A 27,643-nucleotide genomic window follows, 5' to 3' on the forward strand; every position below is an offset into this window, starting at 1 on the left:
AGCATGTGAAGCAATTCTATCCATGCAGCACAAAATATACGTTTTTAGAAAGAAGATTCTTGGAGATTTAAAGCATAAACTATGTACATAGCTCCCTCTGATGACCACTGGACACGATACAATGCAAGTCTCCTTTTACTTTTGTTCGTGCATTCAACTGACAGCTGACTGGTTAAATTCTAATTGCTTCCAAGTGAGGTCAGCAAAGGTATTTATCAAAAAGGACTGAACAACAGGCTCAACACACACATGCACGCGCACGCATAAGCACATACACACCATCTCTCCAGCGGGTTGATTTATGGAAACAATTATAATTCTGGTGGAGTCTTTCTGAGCTGAGAAAGTTTGTAGCTACAGTAGAGTGTCTCATGTTGCAAAAAGGAGACAACAGAAATGGAGTACTTGGATATCCAGCTCTTATCAACAGGAACAAGTAAGTTATCTGTCCTTTACAAGATCATTCCACAGTTTCTAATAGCTAATAACTTATCTTTATCTCTAAATGTTAGATGCTAAAAAAAGAATTTAGAAAACTACTTCTACTAATAATCTGAAAAGGATAGGAATAAAAATCCAGGGCTAAAGCCATGAGGTCTGTTTTGAAACCTGAACGAGAGAAAAGTTGCATGATAGATTATGCTAATAGTAAATATACAGTTATGAAGTAATCAGGAGAATTTTATCATGTGTGAAAATGCAGTTGAAATGAATCAATAGGAGATTTTTGGAAGGACTTAAAACTGAAGACAGAACTGTGTTTACAATCAGTGTAAATGCCTGTTTATGTAAAAGTTTGTATGAGAGATCTATCAATATGCACTAGCATGTTTTAAGAAATGAGTTCAGCATGTCATATATTTACTTGTAGTACTTTTCAGTAGCACAATGTATCCTTGCACGTTTGTAACAATTGAGCATAACGACTTACACATGCACCTTTTCTCACAGATCTTTTACTTTCAGTGCAAGCAGCAAATTCAAGTAGTAAAGAAGGTCACGACAACAAAGGTTTTTATAACTTGTGTCTTTAAAGGATATTCTGACTGAAGAGATATTTAAGAAGCTCTTCTATTTCGCCATTAACTATTAAGGAATAACGATCAGAATTCTAGAAGAGGGAGCAATCTCATTTAAATGAATCTGTAACTCGTAAAGACAGAAGGCAGGTCGGTGACCTAAGAGCAACAGTCTACTTGAGATTTAATTTTCATTATGTTGTTCATGAACACCCAGAACACTGCACTATAATGCACAAATGGATACTGACATGGATCCTGCCAATTTTGCTCTACAGATCATACTTTTACATTATCTTTCTAATGGGCACTATATCTTTAGCTTGCAATGACATGACTCCAGAGCAAATGGCTACAAATGTGAACTGTTCCAGCCCTGAGCGACATACCAGAAGCTATGATTATATGGAAGGGGGGGATGTAAGAGTGAGAAGACTTTTCTGTCGAACTCAGTGGTATATGAGGATTGATAAGCGAGGCAAAGTGAAAGGGACAAGAGAAGCAAACAACAATTACAGTAAGTAATATTTTTGCTTTTCCTAAGTTTTTAGAAATTTGCACATCATTGTTTCCTATTCATTGATTTACCATAACTTCAAAAGTGTTTTGTATCGTGTACTGGCCATTGTGTAAAACAAGTTTTCCAATTAATTGTATAGCAGGACATTTGCTATTGATTTTGAAATGCGTCATTTTAAATACTACATTGTAGATCTGCTAATGTATTAGTTACAGCTGGGAACTATTAGCAAACAGAGAGCCTATTTTAACAAGTGAACTAAGGTTGTAAGTACGAAAATGTATAACCACCAACTCTGCTCATAAAATACTCCTGAAACATTAAACCACATTTATGTTGTGCACAAACTACCTAAAAGTTTGGTGTGTGTGAGTTAACAATTGAAACACAGCAATACTAGAAAGTTCAATGGAAAGAATTATGTAAACTCTCTTGCAAAATCTTTTAGATAGTTTGCCAAGCCAGGAACAAAATCTATTATAGTTTCTGCAGTTCATTATTACAATGATCATGATGCTGAAAAAATATTCTCCCCCTTTCTTCCACAACCATGACTCATCTAGAGAGAATGGACATACAATATTTTATGAAGCTGTACCAAATACAAATTCTGAACTGGAAAAAGAATTGTTGTACTAATATGTATTTTCCACACCAATACCTATATAATCTTTGATTTATACTTGAAAGGATCAATTTTTACAGTCACTAATTTTTGCCACTTTGTCTTTTGTGTTGTTACAAATGTATTGTTTATTTAGAGAAACATGACATCTGCTTGAAAAGACATTACTAACATGCAACAGGAAAATACATAGGATTATATTGCATATTTCAAAACAAAATTATAAGGAAAAGGGGCCAGAGACATGCTGGTCTAGTATTTAGAGACAAATAAAAGGACAAATATATTTCCAAGAATGCTGTTAAAAATAGTTTTAATTTGTTGTATATAATAGTGTGCTTTTATAACAGCAGCAGCCAAAGAAATCCATAAATCAAACTTCAAGAAGTGTTAGCGTGGTTCAGCCTTCAGCTGAGTGCTTGTTTTCTATCAGAAGTGCACTTTCGCGTGCTACGCGCCGGCCTCGTGGGCTTCATAATTTATTTCTTTACTTCATGACTACATTAAGTGCTTGGCAACTTGTGTGGCTAAATCTGCATTGACTAATGGTACTGTTTCTTTTAAAATTTGTTTCCATATGTCTCCTTTCTCCCTACACTATTACATAGTGAATAACTATATTCCTCTGAAAGACAACACATGGCCAGCAGCCAACTAAATTATTTGGTCCATATTCAAGAAGACTCCCTTTGAGTTTCAGGAGGGCATTGCTACAATAGAGATCCATAGGGCTAGTTTTGAAGTGAAATGTTGTTCCCACAAAAATCACTGGAAAAAATGTTACTGACTGTTGAAACTGATCCTTCTAAATTAATGCAGATAAGTGAATATTCACAGTACCCAATTTTTTTCTGTTATTATTTACAAACACATTATGAAAGCATCTAGAGCTGACTAATTATACACAGCTGCTATTTTAGTTCCATGATGCTCAAGAAAAACGTTGTTAGAAATTTAGCATTATTTCAAATTCAAGCAGAGGTTCTCAGTTCTCTGAAGGATCCCATTCTGCTTAAACACGTTAATGACACCTTTAAAGATGCTGTAGTGAGCCCATTAGAGAACACCAGATCCTCTTGTGCCAGTGATTTTTGTAGTCTCTTGCAGTTTTCTGAACACTTCATGATAATTTAGTGGTAGTAAGTAACTACCACAAATTAAAGATAGGCAAACTTGAGCCACTAAACCCTTATGTTTATATTGCAGTGGGAGGAAAAAAAAAAAAAGAATCCTTTTTCTAATAAATGCAATGAATATGAGGAGAAAAACCAAATGAAATTGTAATGGTTATCTGGTAACTGATGTGCACTGTGATGAACTGTCTTGAAATTTGGCTGAGGTATGTAGGAAGTTCCCACCATTTTAAGTCTAATGATCTAATTTATCTACTGTATCTTAGGGAATAACATCCAAATCCTTTTGTTGGACAAGTAGAATAGGCAAATATAGACAAAGAGGATGAGAAAAATGTGAACATTGAAAACCTGGATTTTCTGAGAAACTAAAAAAATTAGTATTATTATAGAAACACTTTTTGTCATAACCTTTGTTCAACAAAAGATGTGAACAGCCTTTCTGAAGATGTACTTATGGCTCTCTACTAAAATCCATAACTATAAAGAAAATAATATTATATGAGGGGGCAAAAAGCAAACAAACAGGAAAAATAATCCCCACCTGGACTAGTACACTTTCCCTAAGCAAAAATTTTAACAATAGAAGACTAAACAGGCTATTTTTATCCAGGGTCCTTGAAAAGCATAGTTTTAATAACACACCCATGAAAAGGATGTGGTTTTGTCTGTGTTCAAATGTTCTTGTTCCACAATTTCCAGTCCTGAAAGTCAGTAAAAGGTAAATCACACCTGTTTCTTAGGATGGAATGCCAGAACTGCTGCAGTCTAACCAATCAGTGGACATGAAAAGTGTTGCTCCAAGAGGTTTCTTCTCATTTTAACCTAATTTTCCACTTACATAATAAATAAAAGGAATTCTTTTCCCTTTTGAATGTGCTAACTTGTGCTACTAAAATAAGAAAAAATGTCATATTTTTACTATCATATCTCAGCTTCATAAAGGAAGCTGCCCTGTAAGTTTTGTAGGTCAAATGAACTACTTCTTTTCAGCCCGTGGGGTGTGAAACATGAATATTGTGAAGAACAATCTTCACATTGAGAAATGTCTTTAGAAGGATAACTTCATCACACCTTTGGCAAGTGCCAAAATTCACAGAGGCTCTCCTATCAGTTGGGATTATAAGAATGCCAAGATGATGAGGAATTAGGGTCTTTGTATTTCAGACTTCTCCAACTACAGAATAAAAAAATATATATACACCCACACACAATGAAAGTAACAGCACAAATAGTGAAAGTGTTACAATTCCTACGGTTTTAAGTTAACAGCCACTGTACTAAATGTGTGTGGATTCAAATTTCATGACATAACTGAATGCTGAAGCAAATCCTCACTCACCAATTGTAAATAATCTGTATTTATCATTCACTTGCTTCAAAACACATTAGAATTCAACTGCTTTGTTAAAGAAATCCATGTGTGCTGTCTCAGTGCAAGCAAATTGCCAAATCCTGTTTACAACAGTGCTGACCTTGTTAGGTACCCAAAGAATATGGTTCTGTGCACACTTCAGAAAGCAGCAGAGCCTTCTGGTGGACATAAAGGTGATAATTCAAGAGTGAACTAATCAAATCAGAGGACAGTGATCTCCACTAAGCAGGGGAAATCACTTTGCACCTGACAGCTTCGCTTTCAACCTGAAAACTAAATGGCAGAGTGAGAACTGAGAGTCACCCACTGAAAAACTAAAGCTTAGGTCACCCAGAAAAATCTGTCATTATTCATAACAAAATTTCTCTTTGACAGAAACTTACTATAACTTGCTGAAGTCTAACCCTTTTTAACAAAAAATAAATTTTGCATCTTGCTCAAGGAAAAGAATCCAAGTGGGCACACAAAACACACTTTTTGAATTCATGATTGTAAAATGTGAGATTGATGGAACAAATCTTGGAGACAAGGCAATTTGCTAACTCTCTACCTTTGATAGAAAAGTAAACCTCTCCTTAACGGTGTTCACTCCTTCCTTCATTTCAGATTGTGTTTCAGATTTTCCTTAATTTTGTTCAGAAAAAAAGGCAGCAAAAACCAGAGTTTGTTTTGACTCTATCCAAGAGGATTTATAACTATGACTGGATGATGCTTTAGGACTTTCCATGCTCTGTTGCCTTTGGAATCTCATTTTAAAGACTTCAAAGGGTCTCTTAGTTACTAGAAAAGCCTTCCCGGAACCTGAATCCTAAGATGTCTGATCCTATCATATTCCATGTGTGCTCTAAACCCAGAAAATGCCTATTTCCTCTTCTTTTCAGTGGATAAAGCCAACCAAAAAAAAAAAGTAGAGAAAGTAGTCTAGTGAGATCTTGACATAAAATGGCTGAAATCTTGATTACAATTTTATCTTGGAAAACTACTTCCATTTTGACCAAAATCCAACAAGTCATAGTTTTCAGCAATATAAAAGAACTCCAACTCAGTTTTGCTCAAATGTAAACCCTAACTGACCACAAAAAACCACTTTATATGCATCTTAGTGGTTAAATACTCCAACTTGCTTAGAAATCAGACTTCCATTAGCATTTTATATATGCTTCTTAGCATGAAAAAAATGCATGTATGCTGTGTTTCTGTATCAATTTTATTTCTGTTGCTTAAATACATATTACATAGAGAACCAAGAAGATTCAGCTTCTGAAAATCAGGTATTTCAAGGCAGGTATTGATGGACTAGATTCAGTTACGGGTTATGTGCATTCCAAACTAACAGAAAGTCTATCCCTGCAACTGCATTCATGATTTTTCAAGAGTTGTTGGTTCAACCAACACTTTGGTGTCAAGAGAAGACAAACCTTCACTAACATTAAAGTGCTTTTGTGTCACATTAGTACTCTGCTAGTTTTTTCAATTATAACAGCAAGAGGTTTAATTCAAATGGAAATACATGCATATCCTTCTCAAAACCTAGCCCACAGCACCAAGGACGACTTTCTCTGCCACAGTGATTAATCAGACCTAAATATACCAGACTCCCCTGCTGCCTCTCCAGTTCCCTGTCTGGCACTGGGGGTACATACCAGCCCTCAGGTTTCAACCAGCAGAGAGATCTATGCCTATCCCTCAGCCTGCACCTTATCACAAATCCCAGGTTTTCACCCTCACCTGCTGCTGATGATGGGTTTTAGCAAAGATGCAGATAACAGAAGCAGCTGAGTTGTACCTGTCTTACAGCTTCTATTGACTTTTTTGGTAAGTGTAGCCTTTGGGGAGGTGAGGAGAAGAAAGCAGGGCGCGAAGCCTTGAACTGTTGCAGCAAGATTCTTCAGGTCTCACGTATCAACATCCAGATCAGTGCTCAGCTGACATAGTATGACAGGGGTGCCACAAAACACAGATAAAGCTGTTTACAACTTCTGAATTTACCTCCTGAATCTTCATCACCTTGTCTATTCTTAGGCATTTACCAGCTGAAAAATATGTGTAAAGCCAGACGGTAGCAGTTGACACTCACTTTCTTCTCACTCTCATGAACAAAAATGATTGCATAAGCTCTGTGGGGGAAAACTCAAACCCCTGGGCTCAGGCCCAGGCAGCAGCTCCACAAGTTAACATACACCAACAGGGCTATGCCTGCCTGGGGGAGCTTCAAAACCGACCTAACATCAGTCTGAGAAGTGAAAAACATCTGAGTCTATAGATATTGTCCCCACTGATTCCTTCGACCTTGATACAGCCTTGTAGTTCAGCTGTGACTTGGCAGTTTTTCCTGAATCTCCCAATACTGAGATTTATCAGAAATGAGAAATAGCACATTTTTATGGAACAATCAAACAAATGTAGCAGCCAACTGCAGAAGCAGTTACAGGATACATTTAAAAAGATAAATTGCAGCCCCTTCTCCCCCACAGCTTTCCCCCCCATATTGTTTACAATTTCTGAACCTTCAAAAAATTCAGTATTGTATCATTGAGTATGTTATTGCTCCATCCTGAAGAAAATGTGCTGAAGTGGCCCTGACCTGAGACTCAAGAGACTTGAGGCTAATCCAAACTTCTAAGCAATTTGCTTACAGACTTTGGGAAAATTCTTCAAACTCTCTGTGCCTCTAAGAATTATTCACTTCTCTGTAAAGAGCTTTAAAAAGTATTAGTGAAAAAACTTCCAAACCCCAAAAGAATTGTGTGTTAATATTATAAATATTAAATAATTTGATAATAGAACATTGATTGACTAATAGAAAATTAACTAGAATACCTCAAGTCAGTAGCTAGACAGAAAAATACAGAGCTATGATGAATCTTAAAGAAGAAATTTCCATACAGGCAAATAGAATTTGGTAGAAAATTTGATTCCTTATAATCTTATTTGATTATGTCTTGCAAAACAAACCCTAAATCCAGATATTCCCCTTCACAGCTTCCAACTTTCTGTATTGTTTGAGTATGTGAAAGTGATAGTTTCAGATTTCTAGGATCCTGGAATACAGAACGGAGTCGGCTTTCCTCTCCACCTTCCTTAAAGCTTAGGGCCAAGACATCCTAAACCATATAATTATACTGTTCCACACTACAGGATCCATCAACTAGTAGTATATTTTGGAACACTTTTCTCATCAAAACAGAGTAAGTTTAGGCAAACGTAGGCTGTTACTCTTCATGGGTGGCACACTGCTTTCGTTGCATAATTGACTGTCTGTGACTATATTTGGCAACTGTATTTCAATTGTCTTGTTTGACCTTTGACATTATTTTTAACTCTGGATATGAAAGAAAGATCAAGTCAGCCTTCTGGTGTATGCAATTTAGAAACATTATTAATAAAAAGGTAATAGTGAAAATTTTTACGGCAGTAATATAATAGAGGTTAACAATCATAGCACTGAATTGTCACACTTTAAAACTTTCATAACACATGACATCATTTATACAAATGGAAAAAATTCTTTGTAACAATTGGTGTTGAAAAGTTAGAAGTGAATATTCAAGATGTGGCTCACAACTTCATAAAAACATACCAAAAAAGCAATAAAAATACCAATGCAATCAATAGGCTCTTTTGACTATTATTTAGCTTTTAAAACAAAGTACAAAACCAGGATGAAGTTATTAAAAGGTCTAGATACTCTGTTCAAAACCCTGAAATCCTCCTTCTGCATCCAGTCTTTCAAAATTAAGCCCGGTCAGGATACTGATAGATTAACTCAAATGAAAAGAGCAAACGTGACCGTTCCATGGCATTAATAACAACAGTAACTTCAACAGGGATCAACACACCCCACTCATCTCCATTGCTTCAATAATGACACTTTTTGAATACCCCCATAACCAGAGGGATTTTTTAATGAAAGTGTTTCCTAGCATTAGTACTTCCATTTTTGGTAAACTGGCTTGCTTCCTTTTAAACGTGTCAACAGACACTGGGAGGTGCTATAGACTATAAAAAGAAGGTGATCAGACTTTTCCTTGGCCATTTTGATACCTTGGAATTTCAGTATTTGTCTAACTAGATGGTAATGTATTTCAAAGCAGAAAAAATAGCCTCAACTGTTAAAAAGACACACGTTTTCCTTAATAACTTGTGCTAATTTTATATGTTTTATTATGACCTTTAAATGCCACATGGGATTTGGTATTTCAATCAAAAGTAAATGTTTACAGCAAAAAAAAAACAAAAAAGAGAGAACTTTATGATTGTTAAACACAGAAACTCTTTTAGGTGAACATACATATTTACCTAGAGCTGAAAAATATTAGAGGGAAAGAAATAACCACAATCAACATCAAATTTGGAAAAGGTTGTACGTGAATCCATGCTGCAGCCCCTGAGCTGCTCAGGTGAACTGGTGCTGTTGTTCAGGGGCTGTTTGTGTGCACAGCTGCAATGCAGTGGCACATCTGGAGTTTTATGTGCCAGGTGTGTGGAAACACTCTGCAAGAGCTTGGTGGCTTCTCATATAACACATGCACAACATCACATGGTGATGATAGGTTTGCCCTTTGAGTGGTCTACACAAACTCTAAGGGTGGCAATGTTCAGGCTCTCTAGCTAGCCACTAAGCAGATGGATTTGGGAGAAAATGCCAATCTAGTCAAGGGAAGAAGGCAGCAAACAGTGGAGTGACTCCAGTGTTTGTGAAAACAAGAGTTGTACTCCCTGACAGAAACTCTGAAGTAAACCAGAAAGGATAACTGAATCCTGGAGAATGCAGTCAGTACTAACACAATGGGAAACTGCAACTTTCACCAGCTTTCAAAAGCAACTTTAACTCCACCATGCTAATTTATTTCCTTTGGAATAGCCCAGGCAGCTTGGGGACTGCACATAATGTGCAAGATGATACACAGAAATCCAAGCAGTTTTGGAGTGCTTATTGGTGAAATTTTACAAGGATTTAGGGAATTAGATATGTAAATCCAGCACATAGTGATTCAAATAATGAGACTTGCTTGATAGAGCTGCCTAACAACAAGAGAGATTTATGCTGTGGGAAAGGCCAGCACAAGATTTCCCTCAGCAGCAGCCCTTTATGTTTGCTTGTGGGAAAACTGCACCTGAGAAGCCCTGAATTCCCACTGAATTCACATCTCAACTGAATTCCACACCCCACACTAGTGCCTGCATTAGTTCAGCACCATCTTAGCAATACCACACTAGAACACAGCACAAAAAGAAATCTCTACCACGTACTAAGCACGTCTCTGACCACATCTGAACCGCAAGAGTGACAGAACTCACACGGCACTCTGCCTGCAAACACTGCTACTAATTGAAAGGGAAATTGTATACAACTACAAGTATTTTGAAACTGACTGGTGACAAAAAGCCATTCTTCCAATTCAAGTATGCTCTATACTTCTAACCAAACTTTTTACATTTTTTACTCACCCTGGAGATTCTGGTCAGTATTTGCAACAAAGTCTGAACACCAAAACCAAATAAAAAGGGACACGATTTCCAGGGCAAGCAAGTTCTTCAGAGCACCCTAAAACACTGTGTATCAATCAGAATAAAAAGAAACAAACTTCTTTATGCCCAAATTATGATTCCAAAAAGACAATTCATCCACTAAGGAAAAAAACACTACCTACCACACCAGATAAGGGACCACATAAGAACTGTGGAGAAAGCCCCACCAGGAAACAGATGGAGAGCCTCTTCCCTGTAAGGAATCCTCCTCTCCTAACTGCTGGCCAGCTACAAGAGCCTGGCTCTGCCCTCCTTCCTCTCATCAGTATGTAATCAAGTACACAGGTGTTTTGAGTCTCTTGCTCTGTTTTGCATCCTGCCACTCCATCAGTACCCCACTGTGTTTCATTCCCTCTAAGCATCTGCTTCAGCAGCCAGGAAGGGAGTTTTCTTATCAATGCTGTAAAAGACAGTCTGGCATGTTCTCCTACCTTACTAACAGTGCAACAGCCACATAGTTGGGTGAATTTGTATTGGACTTTGTAGTTGATATTTATTAGTTCAAAGGAAATCAAATGTCACATCAATTTTGAGAGTAGCCTTAAGAGAGTCTGCTCAAATTATAAAGGAAATGGCAAAGAGTCCTAGGCCACTTATACTTATCCCTTTAAATGTCTTTTAAGTTGAGCAATGAAAATAATACAGCTATTAATAAAACCAATCTTTTAGATTATTATACACCAATTTCAATCAGAATGTTTATATGAGAAAACTGGTGCTCAGCCTCCTTTACCAAAACAAAATTACTTAGCATGCCTTCATTTCTGATTGCACCCTTATGTGGCTTGGGAAATTCTGTCTATATTACTGAAGAGACTGTCACGCAACTAAATTAAAGAAAAAAAAATTACCACATCTTTCTAGGAAACTATTACCACATATTTCACAGAAATCATGCTCTGTTGATTTTTTAGCTAAGTAATCCAGTGTTTTGAATTTGAATTCCTCTAATTTAATCATATTCTTCTAGGACACATTCTGATGAAAACTTCTGAAATGGCAGTTTCATCCAGAGGGAACACAGGAAGCAAAGCCAGTCTATACCAAAACCATAAAACTATCATTAGACAAAAAGCAGAATTTTCAAGTTATTCGTAACACATAAGGCAAACCCCTCTAATTTTGGTCGATGATGAACAGCCTAACTCTGATCTAGGCAGGTTATTCAAGAGAAACTGATGAGTTACAATGGCTCTAACATTTAAGCAGAAAATGATCTAGTGATAAAAGAGATATTTATCATAACTACCATGAGAAATTATTGGAGAATTATTCAGAACTGTTCAATATTTGAAATGGAATACACTATGTTTGTCAAAACAAGATTTTTTCTCTTAGATAACAAAATATTCCATAAACACAAGTAGGTATCTGTACACTGTCCTTTTCACATAGGAACCCAGAGCCAGTTCTCTGAAAGAGCTGACAAGCACTCAAGGGACACTTCAAGCTACCTTAAAAAAGGGCAATACTTAGGCCTAACCCCACAGGACATATACGGTGCTTAAATTTCTACATCACTTCAGGTGGTATCTACAAAAATGTGCAAGTAGCCACTGCTATGCAACTGTGTGAGACAAAAATAACAGAACCCACGTTTCCTTACTTAGTCCTAATCACTTGTAAGTGATAATCTTGTATACATAAGACATTTTTCTCCTGCTAGAGCTCCATTAAAATTATGAGTGCCCTTACGAAAATCTTTTTCCCTTTCCTGCTCTTCACATTGCTGTTCACTTTTTTCTGTCTGTGCTATAACTTTGTTTAGGGTATCCTTATTCATATATGATAAAATTGAATAAATATGAGTTTTGTGCAAATTATTTCCCCAACAGACTACCCAGATTCAAAAATCAGAACGTAGGTGATCAGCCCTTTTCAGGTGATGTAGGAAAATGAAGAGTATTTCTGTCTGTATACAGCACTGTAAATATTGAAGATTTTGGATCACAATTTATTGCCTTCTTGTTCACACTTCAGCAATTCAGTTACGGGTGTTTTCAGCTGAATTGAGCTTAGCAAGGAGAATTTTTTGTTACAGAGCTCGTTTCCCGAGTCTACTCTCCAACACCAGACCCGTCACAGTGGGATGGTTCCTTCCTTTGTTTTCCTCTTAAGAGCTATCTGGCAGCTGCACCCCAAACTAGCCTCTGTTAGTGGGTTCCTAAAAAATTATATATACACCATCTCTTGTAATCACATGTGCTGCAATCTACATCACAGGTGGTATTGTACAAAAAAGTCTGATTTGAGCCCTGTCAGACCGTGCCATATTTGTTCCATTAACATAGATTTCTACATGAAAAAAACAATTCCCTCTCTGTGTGAATGGTATTTGATTGGAATACATTCTCAACAAAAGAAAGATGTAATTAACATGAGAAAGTAATTGTCAAGAAGTACAGCATTGGCTCTTTCCAACAAAAAGTCAAAATACGGCTCTTCTATTCATACTGACTTAGGGATGAACTATGGACAACTATCACTGATAGTCTACATAGTGGCTGTTGAAAGTAAAAAATATTGCACAGCTGTGGAGGAGTTAAGTTACTGACTCGTGGAAAAGCTATCTAACCCTGTGATTCATTAGGAAAAGTTTGCTCAAGAGTTGAAAGACCCATATTAGGAAAGAGACAAATACATGCCATTTGTAAAAGTCTGGCTCTACTGAAATCAGTAAAAGTTTTGTTACTGATGCCTATCCATGGCTCAGGAGTTATTTAAAAATATGGCAAATAATAACTATTGCTTCTGCAAATCCATGTGCTTTTACTTTAAGATACCATTTCATAACATTGGTAATAAATACTAGGCATAAAGAAAAAATGAAATTCCTGCTCCACTATTAATCTCTTCCTGACTTTCAAGTCAGAATGACTTATCTATTTTACCAATATCTATGTAGGAGTAATGCTGCTATCTCTATTTATTCTACTCAAGATATGGTCTGAAAAGCGCAATACATCAGAATATACCCAATTTAGGATATTCAGCTTGAAAAATAGTTACCTATCACTTTTCAAATATATGTGCAAATTTATATTTTTATATGAAAGATATAACTGGAAGTTTATTCCAGGTTTTTCTGACCTTTATTAAAACCACAGATTCATATTTCTATACTGGCTTAAAACTGATAGCATTATTTATAGTTCATATGTATTCAATAGTAGAAATATAATCTCGTTTTGTAAGATTTTTTCCTACCATAGAACATTTGTATTTACATATGAATCAAGAATACATTGATAGTCATGGGGGAATTAAGGTGACACAAAGAGAGCAAGTTAAGAACAGCAGAATTACTTTGTTTCATTTTCTGTGGTAAAAAGCAACCATCATCTCAGTAAACTTTGGTAATGTTTCCCCAGCTCTTTCCTGCAATAGAGCTGAAGTCACAGATATTTTATGCAAAGAAATAAAAAGTTTCTTCACCACTTTAAGTGCTTGGAATAGCCATAATTGTTTCAGTCAGCGCAAAAAGCATAGCAAATCCTTTACTAAGAACAGGTTTTCTTTATACATTTGAGAATATACCACTACAAGCACAGCCAAGCCCTGTGCTCTTTTAACTGTACACTCTTCAAGGCAGTTCAAAAATTTCCTGCTAAGTTTAATGTTATGCAGTCACTATTCTTTTATGTTACAAACACTGGGAGATAATAATACCATAAGGAGTAGAAATGATCATAAATACAAGGCAGACTCAAAAAAGGCTGTCGAACTGAGTCTGCCAATCACAGAATTATGCAAGCTTAATGCAAATCCTCCACAAAATAAAAATGTAAGAGCTGCAAACCCTTTATTTGCACATGCAGCTTCTGCTACCCAGTCCAGAGTCTTATATTAAAACCCCACTAGCCATTACCTGAGTCATCTAACTTTATAAACCTATGGATGAAATCTCTACCATTTTATTCCACTTCCTTAAAATAAACATTTTATTCTTCCCTGCTTGAACAAAGCCCTTGTTTAAGCCCATTAGCTGAAATGCATGTTTCCAAATATCTACAACTTATAGACCAGCTGTTTTCCAGATTTTAAGGGGTCCATATATTCTGCTACAGGTTGCTTATGTACTACTTCTATGGAGCTCATCAAAATTTCATGACACCAATACATATAAAAGCAAACTGTAGCAGAAAAAATGGAAAAGTGGAACATTCTCAAAGGCCCTGACTGAAGCTGTTCTCTAAGGCTTGAGTGGTATGAAACCTGCCATTTGTTTCAAGATCAAGAGAAAAGTATGTCTTTACACTTATGCCAATGCACTGCGCTGTCATCTATCAAGCAGGTTGTTTGATTATTGTCAGAGATGGAAATTTGGAATTCTACCAATATAACAATATGGATGCCAGAATGGATCTGAATTTAAGTTATGAAATCCTTTAACAGACTGGTCACAGACACCTTTATTACAAACAGTCACCATACAGTGATAGAGCAGTACCCGTGTGCTTCGAGAGCTGAGAAAATGAAGCACTGCAGTTTACAGGCACAGGAGAGCTCACATCCTTCCTTAGGCAGTTCAGGGCCACAAGAAACTTTCCTTAGTTAAAAGGAAAGGTAAAGGTAAGGCAAAAGTAAAGTGAAAGGTGAAGATAAAGAAAGTGAAGTGGTTTCTATCATATTTTACATTCTTTCCTATGGTTAATTGAGAAAATACTTTATGTGGGGTTCTTGGTGATAATGCAAAAGAACAGTGGGTAAGAACGCTAAGCAACTAACTTCATAGCTGCCCTTTCTTATGCTCCCTCTATATATCTTTAGCTGATATAAACTGATAATTTAATTGAAATAAATATAACTGCACTGATTCATACTTGGGGATATAAAAAATAGAACAAAAGCAATGGGAAGCTAGATCGTGTGCAACCAATAATATCATAAAATGTGTTAAAGTTAATTAAAACATTTAAAGAAATGTCATATAATTTGGATAATCCTATGCTCTATTAACTGTTTAGTACTGATTACTTATTCCATTGCCTTTTTTACATTAGCTGTGACTGATAACTTCTGTTCATAATATAACATCAAACTATTCTGTCACAACACACTGGAACATGAGTTCTAGAGCTCTGATTTCTACTTTTAGGGTACAAGTAACTGTCACTGAAAAGCAAGGCCCCCTACTCTTATGTAATCCAGAAAAAGCAAAGCATAGAAAGGCTGTGGACTCTAGAGAATATTTACCTTACTCTAGTTGAAACAGTTTTCTCACTGACTTCCTGATATTATGCACATGGAGAAAAATAAGAGTGTGCACAGATACTTTTATCACCAGACTCAAGATGGTTAACACCTGATTTCCTCTACATCTTGGCACTCAAAACTGAAAAGAAGTCCCAATTTTCCAACTGATCTATTCAGCTGAATTTTAAAAGGCAGATTAAAAATCACACAAATGAATACAGAATAAAAGAGAAATGTGGCTGCAGCTCCTACAGTCTATTTGCTCTGGTAATAGCAACTGGTCCTGTAGCAGAGCAACAATTTTCTGCACTGGTGCTGATGCTGCTGTTTTTCTCAGTTTTGATAAAGAACTGTAAAGTGAGATAACAGCTAAAGATAACTGGATGACAGTGACACATTTATAAATACCTGGTCACATAAACAAAGAGAGAGGTTTCAAAGTGCTGCCTGTGTGTGATGGCAAGTATTCTACTGATTTCCCTAAAGTCAGGCTTCCAGTCAGGCTTAAATTTTAGACTGATAACAACAGTGTGTAATTAGAAGGAAATTAATTACTTTAGGAAAATTGTGACAAGGAATTACTTAAGCTATTCGAAAAAACAACAGTGGTAGGATAATTGACACACATTTTGATCCACATACTGAGCAAGACAGGAGAAACATCTGCTACAAAAATTCTAATTTATTTATCAGAATTGAATTAGATTATTAGATTGGTTTTGATTTTGAGGGGGTTTTAATTTTCTCCTATTAGTTTTTAACTTAGTCTTTAGTCTTATACAGATTTTGAAAGTTCAACTAAATCTAAATTATTTGCCAGCAGCAAACCAGAACAATTTGAGAGACCATACATATAAATATATGTCCAGCAGTGTTTTGAAGGCAGGAGTGAGCCAGCTGGTTTCTATCAATTCCCACTCTGCGATGCAGCGAGGGGTTAGTAAGATTTTCTTAGCAGCTTCTTGCATTTTGTACCTTGGAAGGAATTACGTAGTGCCTGCTTGTGTTCTTCTAGACACATAATTGATATATTTAGATGTCCGAGTTCAGCACAAAATAGCAGATCTGATCTGGAAATGGAACTAAAATCTACTCAGTTGGGTAGTGCTTGCCCTACATTTTACATAACTACTGAGAGTGGGAAAAGACGTCTCTCTTCAACAGGGATTGCAGTGTTTATGGCTGAGATGATCTCTTAACTATGTGAAACAAAATTTCAAACCATTTAAAATTATTTGCTTCTTTGCCATAGGCCCCATAGGATACTGTCAAGCTCTGGAATACTGCAGCCACCTTCTTTCTTATGCAACCACTTTCTGAATTTTACTTCTTTTAAATAAATTTGGTTATTAGCTACTTCTGAGACCATTTTCACTGTTAAAAATGTGTTTCACTATATATTTAAACTGGTAACACATTGCAGAATGTCATTATGATCAATCTACAGGCATTTAATATTTGCTTTTAGTAATTTGTCCCAAAAAATGTATAATTTTAAGTTATCCTGAAAGAACGCAGGAAGACTCAGTTTGTCCCCAGAATATGGCTCTACTCTTTCTCCTGTCAAACCTGTTTCAGGAACCAGAAAACCTGCCACAGAAACAGCTGGAGACAGTACAATACACAGAACAAACCAGCAATGCCTTGAGCTCAGGGAATATTTCACAGAAAAAAAGAGCAGATTCTATGCTGGATTTATTTTTGCCCCCTTTAGGTGAATTAGTCCAGCACCCATTGCCACGTTACATTTAGGCTGATGTTGTGACCACCTGCAGCCAATTCATACAGGTGATATACAGGAAATGCACCTGGAATTAGTGTTCCTCAGAACACAGTTCAGAGAATGAATCCCTTGTACATGGAAAAGGCATGTGAACATGGACTCCTTTTTTTCTCAGAAGAAAAAGTTTTCCGTAGAAATGATATGACTAATTTTATGTCAACTGTGATCACAAACTCAGGAAAGGGGGAAGGAAAACACCAGCTCTTTACTAGATGAAAACACAAAATAGCAGAGTAACAAAAATTTAAAAAAAGACAAAGTAATCTATTTAAAGACTTTTGCATTATGGAAGAATTTGAAAAACAGGAGGCTGTGGTCTTATGTGGAATTTTCCAAGTTCAGATAATCAAAATAGCTGCAAACACTGAAACTGAATTTGGGAAGTTTTGCACCTCTAGTTGGATAGATTTTATTTTGCTGTGAAAAGGTTAATAAGCAACATTTTACATTTACTTTGGTATTTTGAGGCTACATTCTTAAAGTCTGAGAAGCTTGAAAAGACCATTTATTCTAGTAAAATTGGCCAAAATATTTAAATACTAGAAACATCCTTCGTCTGAGCTGTGGGGAAAGCACTTGTACAAGTTCAGCTCTAAACTATTAAATCATTAATTTTATTACTGCTTGGAAACAATTACATTTTGTAAACAGTCATTCCACTCTTTTTTTCCATTTTTCATATCAGTAAATTATTAATGCTGTAATAAGAGAGCACTTCTTCAGACTGAGGATTAAGACTTGGATTTTACATGACAGTATTAATTCTAAAAAATAATATTCTTCATTATAACCATATGTTTAGCTTCAAGGCAATTTTTATTGGAGGGAAATGTAGTTTCCTGCAAAAATGAGAAATGACTACATGCTGTCTAAGAGGCTGATCAAGAAAATATTTATATAAAGCACAGTGGAGATCAGTGAAGTAAAGGCTTCTAATAAGTTTAATGAGACATTCCCAAGAGAATGACTGCCTGGGGCAGCATGTTATTCAGTTGTTACTACACACTGCTATTCACCAGTCACACCTCTAAATACAAAAGCTCCATAATTTTGCAATCTACTTTAGTGAAAAATGTCACACCCTTTGATTCTGAAGATCAAATCAAGAGAAATACTGGAAATACAGTGGTCTGAATTACTAGTGTTCAGAAGAGACATGCACAGAAGGTGCCAATTGAGAGTCAGAACATTCTAGACCAATTCTTACTACGCCACCATTTTCAATGAAGAATGAAGCATTTGATTTATAAAACTATCTCCTAACTCACCAAAATTAACAGATAGTTAATACAAAACTGAGGCCAAACAGGTTGTAAAATAAGGAAAAATAGTTGAAAATTTTAAGGTACTTCTCTTTAGCAATTATTAATTGCAATACGGTCATAGCAATTCTCACTACAGTAATTAGGGAGGTAAATACTGAGTGTTGTAAACTGATGAGCACTGCATTACATTTATTCACTTTGAAAAATAACTAAAGAAAAGGTATTATGGCTTTTAATATTTCCCACTGCAGAACAAATGTGTTAAGTTCAAAGTAAAAAGGAACGTGTATTTCCAAACATCAGTCTGGAAGTTCAAACCAGACTCTTCACACTATAGTATCAGCCATACAGGGTTGGAAGGGCAGATTATACATTTGATGATGCATGAGAAACTGTATAAATACTTTGAACAATGCAGACTTAAGAGTGGAACTTGGCTTACCCCTTCCTTTTCTGTCATAAAGGTAAACATCCACAAGTCCAAGTACACATTCAAAGGGCAGATCTTGTAAGTAAAATAACAGCATTTCTAAACAATCATTTTAGTTTCCTGTCATATCTTCCCTCTTATGTTTGGTTCTCATCTTGCCTTTTTTTATACTTTTTTCACAGAGTTTTCAAGTTAGCAGTTTCTTTTATAAACCTTGACATGGCTCAGATCCCATAACTAATTTATCTGTCAGCTGTTATCACCAAGACAATGGTTTATCATAAAGTTGTTCCATCTAGCAGTGCATGTATCAATCAGTTTGTATGACTGGAAAACTGGAGAAATTTATGGATAAGGTAATGCCAAATAAAGAAAATTTAAAATGAACAATAAATGAAAATCCAATGGAATACAAAAAATACTTTAATGGATTTCTGTTTAGCACTTAGTTGATTTTCTTTTTAATACAGTATGCCTACTGGTTTTGTGCCCAATGAATTGCAAAAGGGTAATTAGACATCAGCTACTTATGCTTAATCAAACATTCTGTACATGGACTAAATCTTACAAGCAAATTCTGCTGCTTGAGGATGTTGAACAATGTGCTGCATCAAGTCCTCAAGGAATACCTCTCTATCGTTAATCACGTTTCTTCAGACAACTACAATTTTTCCTGCTTGGAAATTACACACGGGACAAACCCACGAGTTCTGAGTGCTTTGAATATTTCTCCACGATATCCAGATGTCTGGCACCTCACTGAAGCAGTAGCTTCAACTGTTCTCCTGAAAATCCTTGACAGATCCATTATTTCAGTGCAGATCATTTTTACAGCCATATTAATATTTAAAGTGCTTCAGAGAGTCTACACATGCACAGCAAATGCACAAAGCCCCTAATTAAGAACTTTTTTAGCCTTCTATGCTGTAAATAACAACATATATGTGTTTATGCCATAAGAGTATCACAAGGAGATGATAAAAGAAGAAAGTGGTAGTGAATGTAGGTACCAACTTGTTTTTTGTTAACTTAATTAATTGTTCATTAAAATCATATCCACAGACAGAAAATTCCTGGGGTGGAGAAATTTCATCTCTGCTTTGAAAGCCACCATAACATATACTTGTACATTTATTTCTACTTACAAAGATTCTGAACAGGAGTTCTATGAGGTACCATCTAGGAAACTCCTTCATTCTCTTGCTAAGGAAAGTACTTAATACAAATGCAAAGTTTACTTTCTATCAGTTTTAATTTAATAATAGGGAAAGATAAAAATTAAGTCATATTACAAAATATCTTAAAATCAGTACCTTTATGTGCAGTAAATTTTTTTACCATTAGTTTTCACATTTGAGAAAGAATGAGAACACAAATTTTTTTACCTACAAATGAACTTCAAGATGCATCCGTTTAAAAATACTAAGACTCAAAATAACTTAAACCAAACAAATACTTTAAAATATAGACACTATATTTAAAAAAAGAGATAGAAAAATATTTCCTGAAACGTATTATTTTCAAAACTATCCAATAAAAGTATTCATTTCACTGATAAGACTCTTCTGGATAAACATGAGAGAGTAATACACCAGCTAATGAACGTATTTACTGTGCTGGCTCACCAAATGCACACACGTACCAATAACACCATTAAAGTTTTCGAACACTGACCATTGTGATTTGTATTTTCTTGCTTTAAGAGGCACAAACATTAACTTATTAAGTCCCAGAACAAAAGAACAAATTACATTACATATCATTAAACAGTGTCTTGTAAACAAAGACAAGATCATTTTTCTTGGCCTTGAATCATTTGCAAAGGTCATTTGAATTCATAAATATGTGCTCCAAACTCAATCAATGAGAAACACAAGTTAGTGAAATTAGAAGTTACATTTTTTTTAACTTATTTTCCATCCAAGTCTTTTCTGCCCCCTCTGTCCCTATTTAAGGTTTCACATACTTTATCTTAAGACAATTCTGCCTAGGAAAGGGTGTTTCACACATTCCCTACAAGTGCTTAACTGTCAGTGCCAGCCTCCCTACCCTAAAAATCAGCAGCAGACTGTTTTTCAACTACACTGCACAGAGAGTCACAAGAAATAAAGTGCTGTACATATGTGCTCTCCCAACATATGTACCTCGCAGAACAGAAAAGTACTGGGATGAAATTGCTGTCACCTTTCTGAAAAATGTAATGGATGTCAAAACATCTCTTTGAATGGATGTCTACAGAAACTGTGACTAACAAAGTGAGGAGCAGTGACCAGAAACTTTATGTGATAGACATTGAGGGGATACCTGCAACATATGAAATGTCTGGAAGCAGAGCCAGCTGATGAGGGACTGAACACAATGTGTACTTCACAGAATCTTCCTGAACAATCCTGGCACACTGGGGCAGTTCCCTAGCATGTGATAAGAGATCTCTCTCTGTGGTTGTGCTGCCCCTCCTCTTCCAGAAGCCCCTTGACAGGTTCTATTTGCCTGCAGGATCTGCAGGCATGAGCAGCACTTACTGGTTTCCTTACAGCTCTCAGCAGCAAGAGCTGCAATTGCTCCTTCAGCCTCTTAGCTGACAAATGATTAAAGAGAAATGCCCTGATTTTGCTAAATCACAAGGCTCTTGCTACTTTGTTATAGACAAGATACTGTTATCAAAAAGAAACTGCCTATTGAGCTATGCCTGCACAGTGATGGAAATTAATACAGTCTGGAAATGGATTGTGCGGCAATAAAAGCAAAGATTTGTTTTAACAAATACAACATCAGTGTGCTGTAAAAGCAAAAAGAAGTCTAACAAATAAAAGGAAGATGAAAATGTTGATTTGAAAATACTAATCAAATCAGAAAAAACACTTAATATCAGGTGATCAAAATCATCAAATACCACTTGTCAGGAGACAATGGTACATGACATCTCACATGACAATGCTCAATTTTATAACAATGATATAACTAAATGCCCGTTTTTCTACATTAATTTCCAGCCTGAAGTACTGTCCTGTTGTTCAGGCTACGGTTATGGAATAAGTCTAGACATAAAAGTGTCTGCTTGTAAAGTACTGAGCAACTGTCATTATAGACCAGAATGCCAGGAAACTCACCTCATTTATGACATAAATTTTCTCCAAAACCTGACACATATTTCACCCACTAAAACTGTTGTGTCAGCCTAAGGGCTTGGTTTGTTTCTTTTCTACTTACTTTCTTTTTTTTTTCCTACTGGTATCAACTATATCTGTTATTTAATTTGCACCAAGTGGTTACAAAGACTGCTGCCACCATCCATGGGCAGCCTCTCTGAAGACAAACTATAGCCCATCTCTGCTGAGTGTCTTTTACTTACACCAGACGGAATTTCAGCTCTGTAGGAAACTTCTTTCACTACAGGAATTTCAAGCTACATTTGATACACTGACCATAGAGCCATATAAAATTGTTTGGAATTTCATGCTGATTTTATAGAAAGTACAGTTGTTTTCAATTTTGGATGCCCATCTCTAGGTTGTTTTTTTTTTCTTTTCCTGGCTTTAATCTGATTTCTTTCCCAGTTACTTTGTGGTATATCTTAGTCTTCTCTTAAACCTCTTCTGAACTTTTCTGGGGATGCTTTAGATAAAGCAACTGAAGAACATGGTTTACAATTTAATTTTTAAATCAGGGATATTTAAGACCTTGTTGAGGCTTGGCCTTCTGAATTTCTCCTTATCAACATCTTATTAATTTATGCACGTCTTTAAAGTAATTTTGGTTATTGGAGTATGAAAAGAGTATTTCAGTGAAACAGTCAATGTATAAGAATTTTCTCTTTCCCATCCTAGCCTGCTGATTTTTTTTCTTTTCACGAATAGATATTGAAAGGATTAAACCCCTTACTTCAAATGGAAGCACATAAGAACAGACCTGCTCATTTAAGACAAGGAAAGACATTGATATCTCAACTGTGAATAAAGTAGAAAAACAAGTACCCCAAACCAAAATAAAGTAACTCCAACAAGTTAGTATGAACGTCAAATCTACTTCAGGAAAAAAGAAAAAACTAAAAAATAATGTAAAAATTGTAACAATAATAATATTGCTTTGGACAAAACCTTTTGGCATTTCCTTTTTTAAAGTAGTAGGATTTCTTACTACTGTAACTTCATCCAACATCAGCTTGCTCAAGGAACTCTCAATTTCTATTAGCATGACTTGTTTAAAAAAATAATTTTGAATCTTTCATTTTTTTAAATTCTGTATAAATAGAAAACTCAAACATATTTTTTTTAAAAAAACCCTCTCCTTAAGTTAATGGCCAGCACAGGCAAAAGAACAAATGGATATAAGCTGTCACTGAAGAAATGCAGATTGCAAAGTACTACAAAGTCTCTAGCCATTAAAATAAATCAAACTCTGGAACAGCCTTCGGCAGAAACACTGGGGGCAAAGAAATAACAACTCCAATTTAGTATTGGCAAAGTTTATGAAAAGAGAATTATCTGATGCAATTCCCAGGCTAGCAGAGCACTGGACTTGATGACCCAGAGATCCCTTCCACTGTTGTGTTCTTTGTTTGGCTAAATGCAGATGTTCATCTGGTTTTTAGCCTCACTGTGGTTTTTCTAAAGTGAAATTTAAATGAAAGTTAATATAATTTTTGCAAGTTTCGGTTACAAATTGCCCTTTGTAAGAACTATTTCTAGGCCTGCAGCAGAGTGGAACTTGTCAAAGAATTCTAACAGCTTTACTGAAAAGCTGGCTTAGCATTATAGGGGAGCACAGAAGTACAAATGCTCCGAGATGAATGCCCAGCAGTGCACACATCATGAGAAGAGGTAACTGATCTGCTAAAGAAAATAGGAAGAAAACAATATCCATGTATGCTAGAACTGATACATCAGTAATATCAAGGAGAAAAGCAAAACAGAACATGAAAGAAAGCAAGGGACAAGAGGATATAAAAAACTATAGGGAAGGAGAAATATAGGTATTTAATGTCTTTCTTAAAAAAAAGAACTAATGAAAAACTATTACCATGCAGCTGTGAAAAGTCAATGTCAGCTTGAAAGGGAAAAAAATGAAATGTTTTGTTAGAGAGGAAATTCAGGTGACAATCTAACACATGCCTCTCTCCCACCTCCCTCACTTGTCTCCCCCGTGCTCAGCTCTTGCAATTTGCCTCGAGTAGGCTGCCTCTGAAAGACCCCATTTTGGAGAAGGAGTCACAGTGCAGTTGCTGTGGCATAGAGTTCTAACAATGACTCAATATGGAAAGAAACAGCTCAAACTCAGATGTATAACTCTAAACTATTGCTTAAGACAACATTAATAATATTTAAGCTTGAAAACAACCCAGTGCTCCTTAATAAATTGCATAATCTCCCTGCCTTCACTTTTTTTTTAATATTAGCAAAAGAATATTTTTTATGTTGCAGGTAACTTAAATTTATCACAGAAAGTATTGCTGATATGTACCAGTGAGATGAAAATAAAGCAGTTTATAGAAAACAATGCTAAATGTTTTCTGGTTTTGAATAAATAAGTTCTCAGGACAGCCTTTAATGATTTTCAAGTACACGTATCTTTACAGCTCTGATCAGTCATAAAAGCACACAAAGGTCAAGCAAATACTTTATCTTATTTAAGACACTGTCATCTGTTTTCTATCACTTGCAAGTTCTAAGGTTTACACTCTTTCAAGGAGATGATACTGCTACACAAGACTTCAAAATAAAGGCTTTACACAGTTTCTGTGAACCTTGATGGCTAACTACATATTCCAAATGAAACCCTGATCCTGATAAATTCTAAGCTACATTGATTCTCTGAAAACAGAGAAATTACTTATACTGACATCACAACTTCAGTATATACTTAAAAATGACCCCCAGACACTTTTAAAGTGGCTGTATGCAGACACAATCACACAGGGGTTTTTTAAAGTCTAGCCCTTTCTTCACAGGAATACACACAATTTTTCTGTTTTCCAAGAATGATTGCTGCAGGTTTTCAATAAACATGGAAAGATTACAGAATATTAGTTCAGCTAAACCTTCTAGGTTGACTGGAGAACAACCAACCATTTTACAGCCCTTACTGTGTACCTTTGCAGGTATTCTAGAAATCCGAACGGTGGCAGTTGGAATAGTGGCAATCAAAGGAGTGGAAAGTGAATACTTTCTGGCAATGAACAAGTCAGGACGACTCTATGGAAAGGTATGGATGCAAACTTCTCTCATGGGTACATCCCTACAATCTTAAAGATACATATTTTGAGATGTAGCATCTGTATGGTTTTTTTATAAAACACATTCCTAACTAAGTAAAATGTATTCTGCACTTACCCCATGCATCCCATATCAGACTTTTATGTCCATTTAATAAATGTAATGATTAGGTCTTATATATTTCTTCAAAATGTGGAATACTAAGGGGGAATAGACAAAGCTAAAATACTCAATACTCAGATTTCAGAAGTCAAATTTATTTATTAAAATATTCATAATATGCAGGGTCTGTAATGCATATTCTTCTCCCATCCTTCCTAATCTAAGTATTTAAAAAGACACTTGTACTCACCCAACCTTATTTTATTATTTACTCTCAACAGAAAGTATGCAACGAGGACTGCAACTTCATAGAACTGATTGAAGAAAACCATTACAATACATATGCTTCTGCAAAATGGACACACAAAGGAAAGGAGATGTTTGTTACACTAAACCACAAAGGGGTTCCCATGAAAGGTAAAAAAACAAAGAAAGAACACAGAGCATCCCACTTTCTTCCTCTGGCAATATCCTAATTACAAATGATCTATAAAGAACTAGTTCCAGCAGGAAGATTAATTTTAAGAAGACTGTTTGACAAGATATCAAGAGAGGCTGGAATACTACTGAGAAACTGAACAAGCTGGACTTGCGCATTTATGTTTATTTTTAAGAGACTACATGAAAAAGATTTGAAAATATACACAAAACCAGATTTACTAACTAAAAGTTGTAAAAAATTCTAAAGAGTTGTACAATCATTATCTTAGTCATAACTGGGTAGTTTCTTAAATTAATTTACCCTGAAGAATAAGTCATTACTTGATTATCTGATAATATTTTATTTAAAAAACTATCTGCTTCTTAAATATGGCTGCTATAATAATAATAAGCAGATGATAATGTTGTGTAAAATATGTCAGACTTTAAGGCTGCTGGAATGAGTTGTCAGATTATCAAGTCAATAGAAAATGTGGAGGCTGAGCAGTATTTTAAATACTTCCCCCAAGAAACTGATATCCTATACATAAACTATATGATCAAAAAAATATAATCTTGTAAATGTTTATTGTTGTATTCAGATAAGAGAGTTAGTTTGGAAAAATTAAGTTTACTCTAACACAAAATGTTCCTATCTATTAATGAAACAAATACCTAATGCTGCTCTAAAAGATGTTTCAAATAGTGTATGTAAAATAAAAATAGGAATAAATAATGTACTTCATCTCACTTTTCACAAATTAACATTTTATATAACGATGAAGCAAAAATTCAGACATATTAAGGTTTTTTATGTAACATATCCTATCTTTTGTATAATTCCTGTTAGGGCATACAGCTTTCAATATTGTTTTTCCATTCTTATACATGCTTTTTTCTGTTGTTACAGCATTAAACTTTATTTTAAGTTGTATTTGAACTTTACTGTTTTAAGTTATTTAAATGTTATTTATAAAAAAAAGATACTTATTAAGCTGCATCTGTTTCATATGCTTTTAATTCTAAAGGAATAACAAAATGGTCTGGCTGAGATGCATGAATTTTTTTCTGTGACCAGACACAAAGCCTAGTACACAACCCTCCTGCCAACATACATTGGATGGCAGACAAAAATGACAGCCTGCAGCAAATCACACAATGGACATCTCAAAAGAAACAATGCAAAAATTTTAAAAATCTATGCCACATACTCTTGATAATTGCATTACTGGCATGCTCAGAGTTATGCCAGGTAAAAGAAGGTTATAGTTCCAGCAGGCACTGGAAATAATCCTCAGATGGCAGAACCTCCCCTCACAGATACAGAAATACCTGCAAGCCTGTGGGACTGGTTTGAAACTACAGCTAAAATCAGTGTGACCTGCTGAAGAAAAGACATCTTACTTTTCTAGCTACTGAAGTGTTCAACTAAGCCCTACCTGACTTAAGCATTATATCATTTCATTCTGTTCAGTTTCCCTACACATTTTCTTGGTATTGTGATAACTGCACTCAGATAAAGATCACCAAAAACTAGCTAAAGCAGCTGACATGTGATTGGGATAGAGTCAAGTTAATTAAAAATGGTCTAAAATGCTCTACATTGAATAACAAGTTTCTAGAATCAACCATTTCTTCCTACATGAAACACTTTCATTTTAAGAGCACTCAGAGAAGACGGCAACAATTTTCTTTGACAAATATTTCTTTTTTTAAAAAAACTTGCTTAACAAAAGGTGCCATTTGTAAATCAATTACGATATTAGTCAAAAATCAAAGAAGATATAAACAGATGCATGCAGAAAAGTTTGTCAGTACAGCTCTATCAGTAAACCTTCACTGTGCTTTTGCTAGTTTATTTATTTTTCACTGAACACAACAGACTGTACTATAAAATAAGCTTTTTTGCTGGTACCTCTCTGCACTGCTTTCTGTGAATATATAAACAGTGAAACAAAGTTCACACTTGTGATCAACATTAACATACTAGCACAAGTTCCTGTATCTAAACTAGGTTAGTTGAAGCTTTGA

General features: G+C 35.5%; 1 protein-coding gene across 2 annotated transcripts; it reads left to right on the forward strand.

The window, feature by feature from the left end:
• The first annotated feature begins 208 nt into the window (after positions 1–208).
• Positions 209–26,546, forward strand: FGF7 (fibroblast growth factor 7). 2 transcript variants are annotated; one of them, XM_042039491.1, is made up of 4 exons: positions 209–436; positions 1,342–1,536; positions 24,976–25,079; positions 25,474–26,546. In XM_042039491.1, exons 1-4 carry the CDS (start codon positions 397–399, stop codon positions 25,666–25,668), a joined length of 534 nt encoding a protein of 177 aa, XP_041895425.1. In that variant the 5' UTR covers positions 209–396; the 3' UTR covers positions 25,669–26,546. The 2 variants fall into 2 exon arrangements, with proteins under 2 accessions (XP_041895425.1, XP_041895424.1); XM_042039490.1 differs by having other exon boundaries at positions 210–436; positions 952–1,536.
• The last annotated feature ends 1,097 nt before the right edge of the window (positions 26,547–27,643 follow it).

The sequence above is a fragment of the Corvus kubaryi genome, unplaced genomic scaffold, assembly GCF_017639235.1.
Source record: "Corvus kubaryi isolate FWS band 111438036 unplaced genomic scaffold, C.kubaryi_AGA036_p1.0 37394, whole genome shotgun sequence".
NCBI classification, from domain to species: Eukaryota; Metazoa; Chordata; class Aves; order Passeriformes; family Corvidae; genus Corvus; species Corvus kubaryi.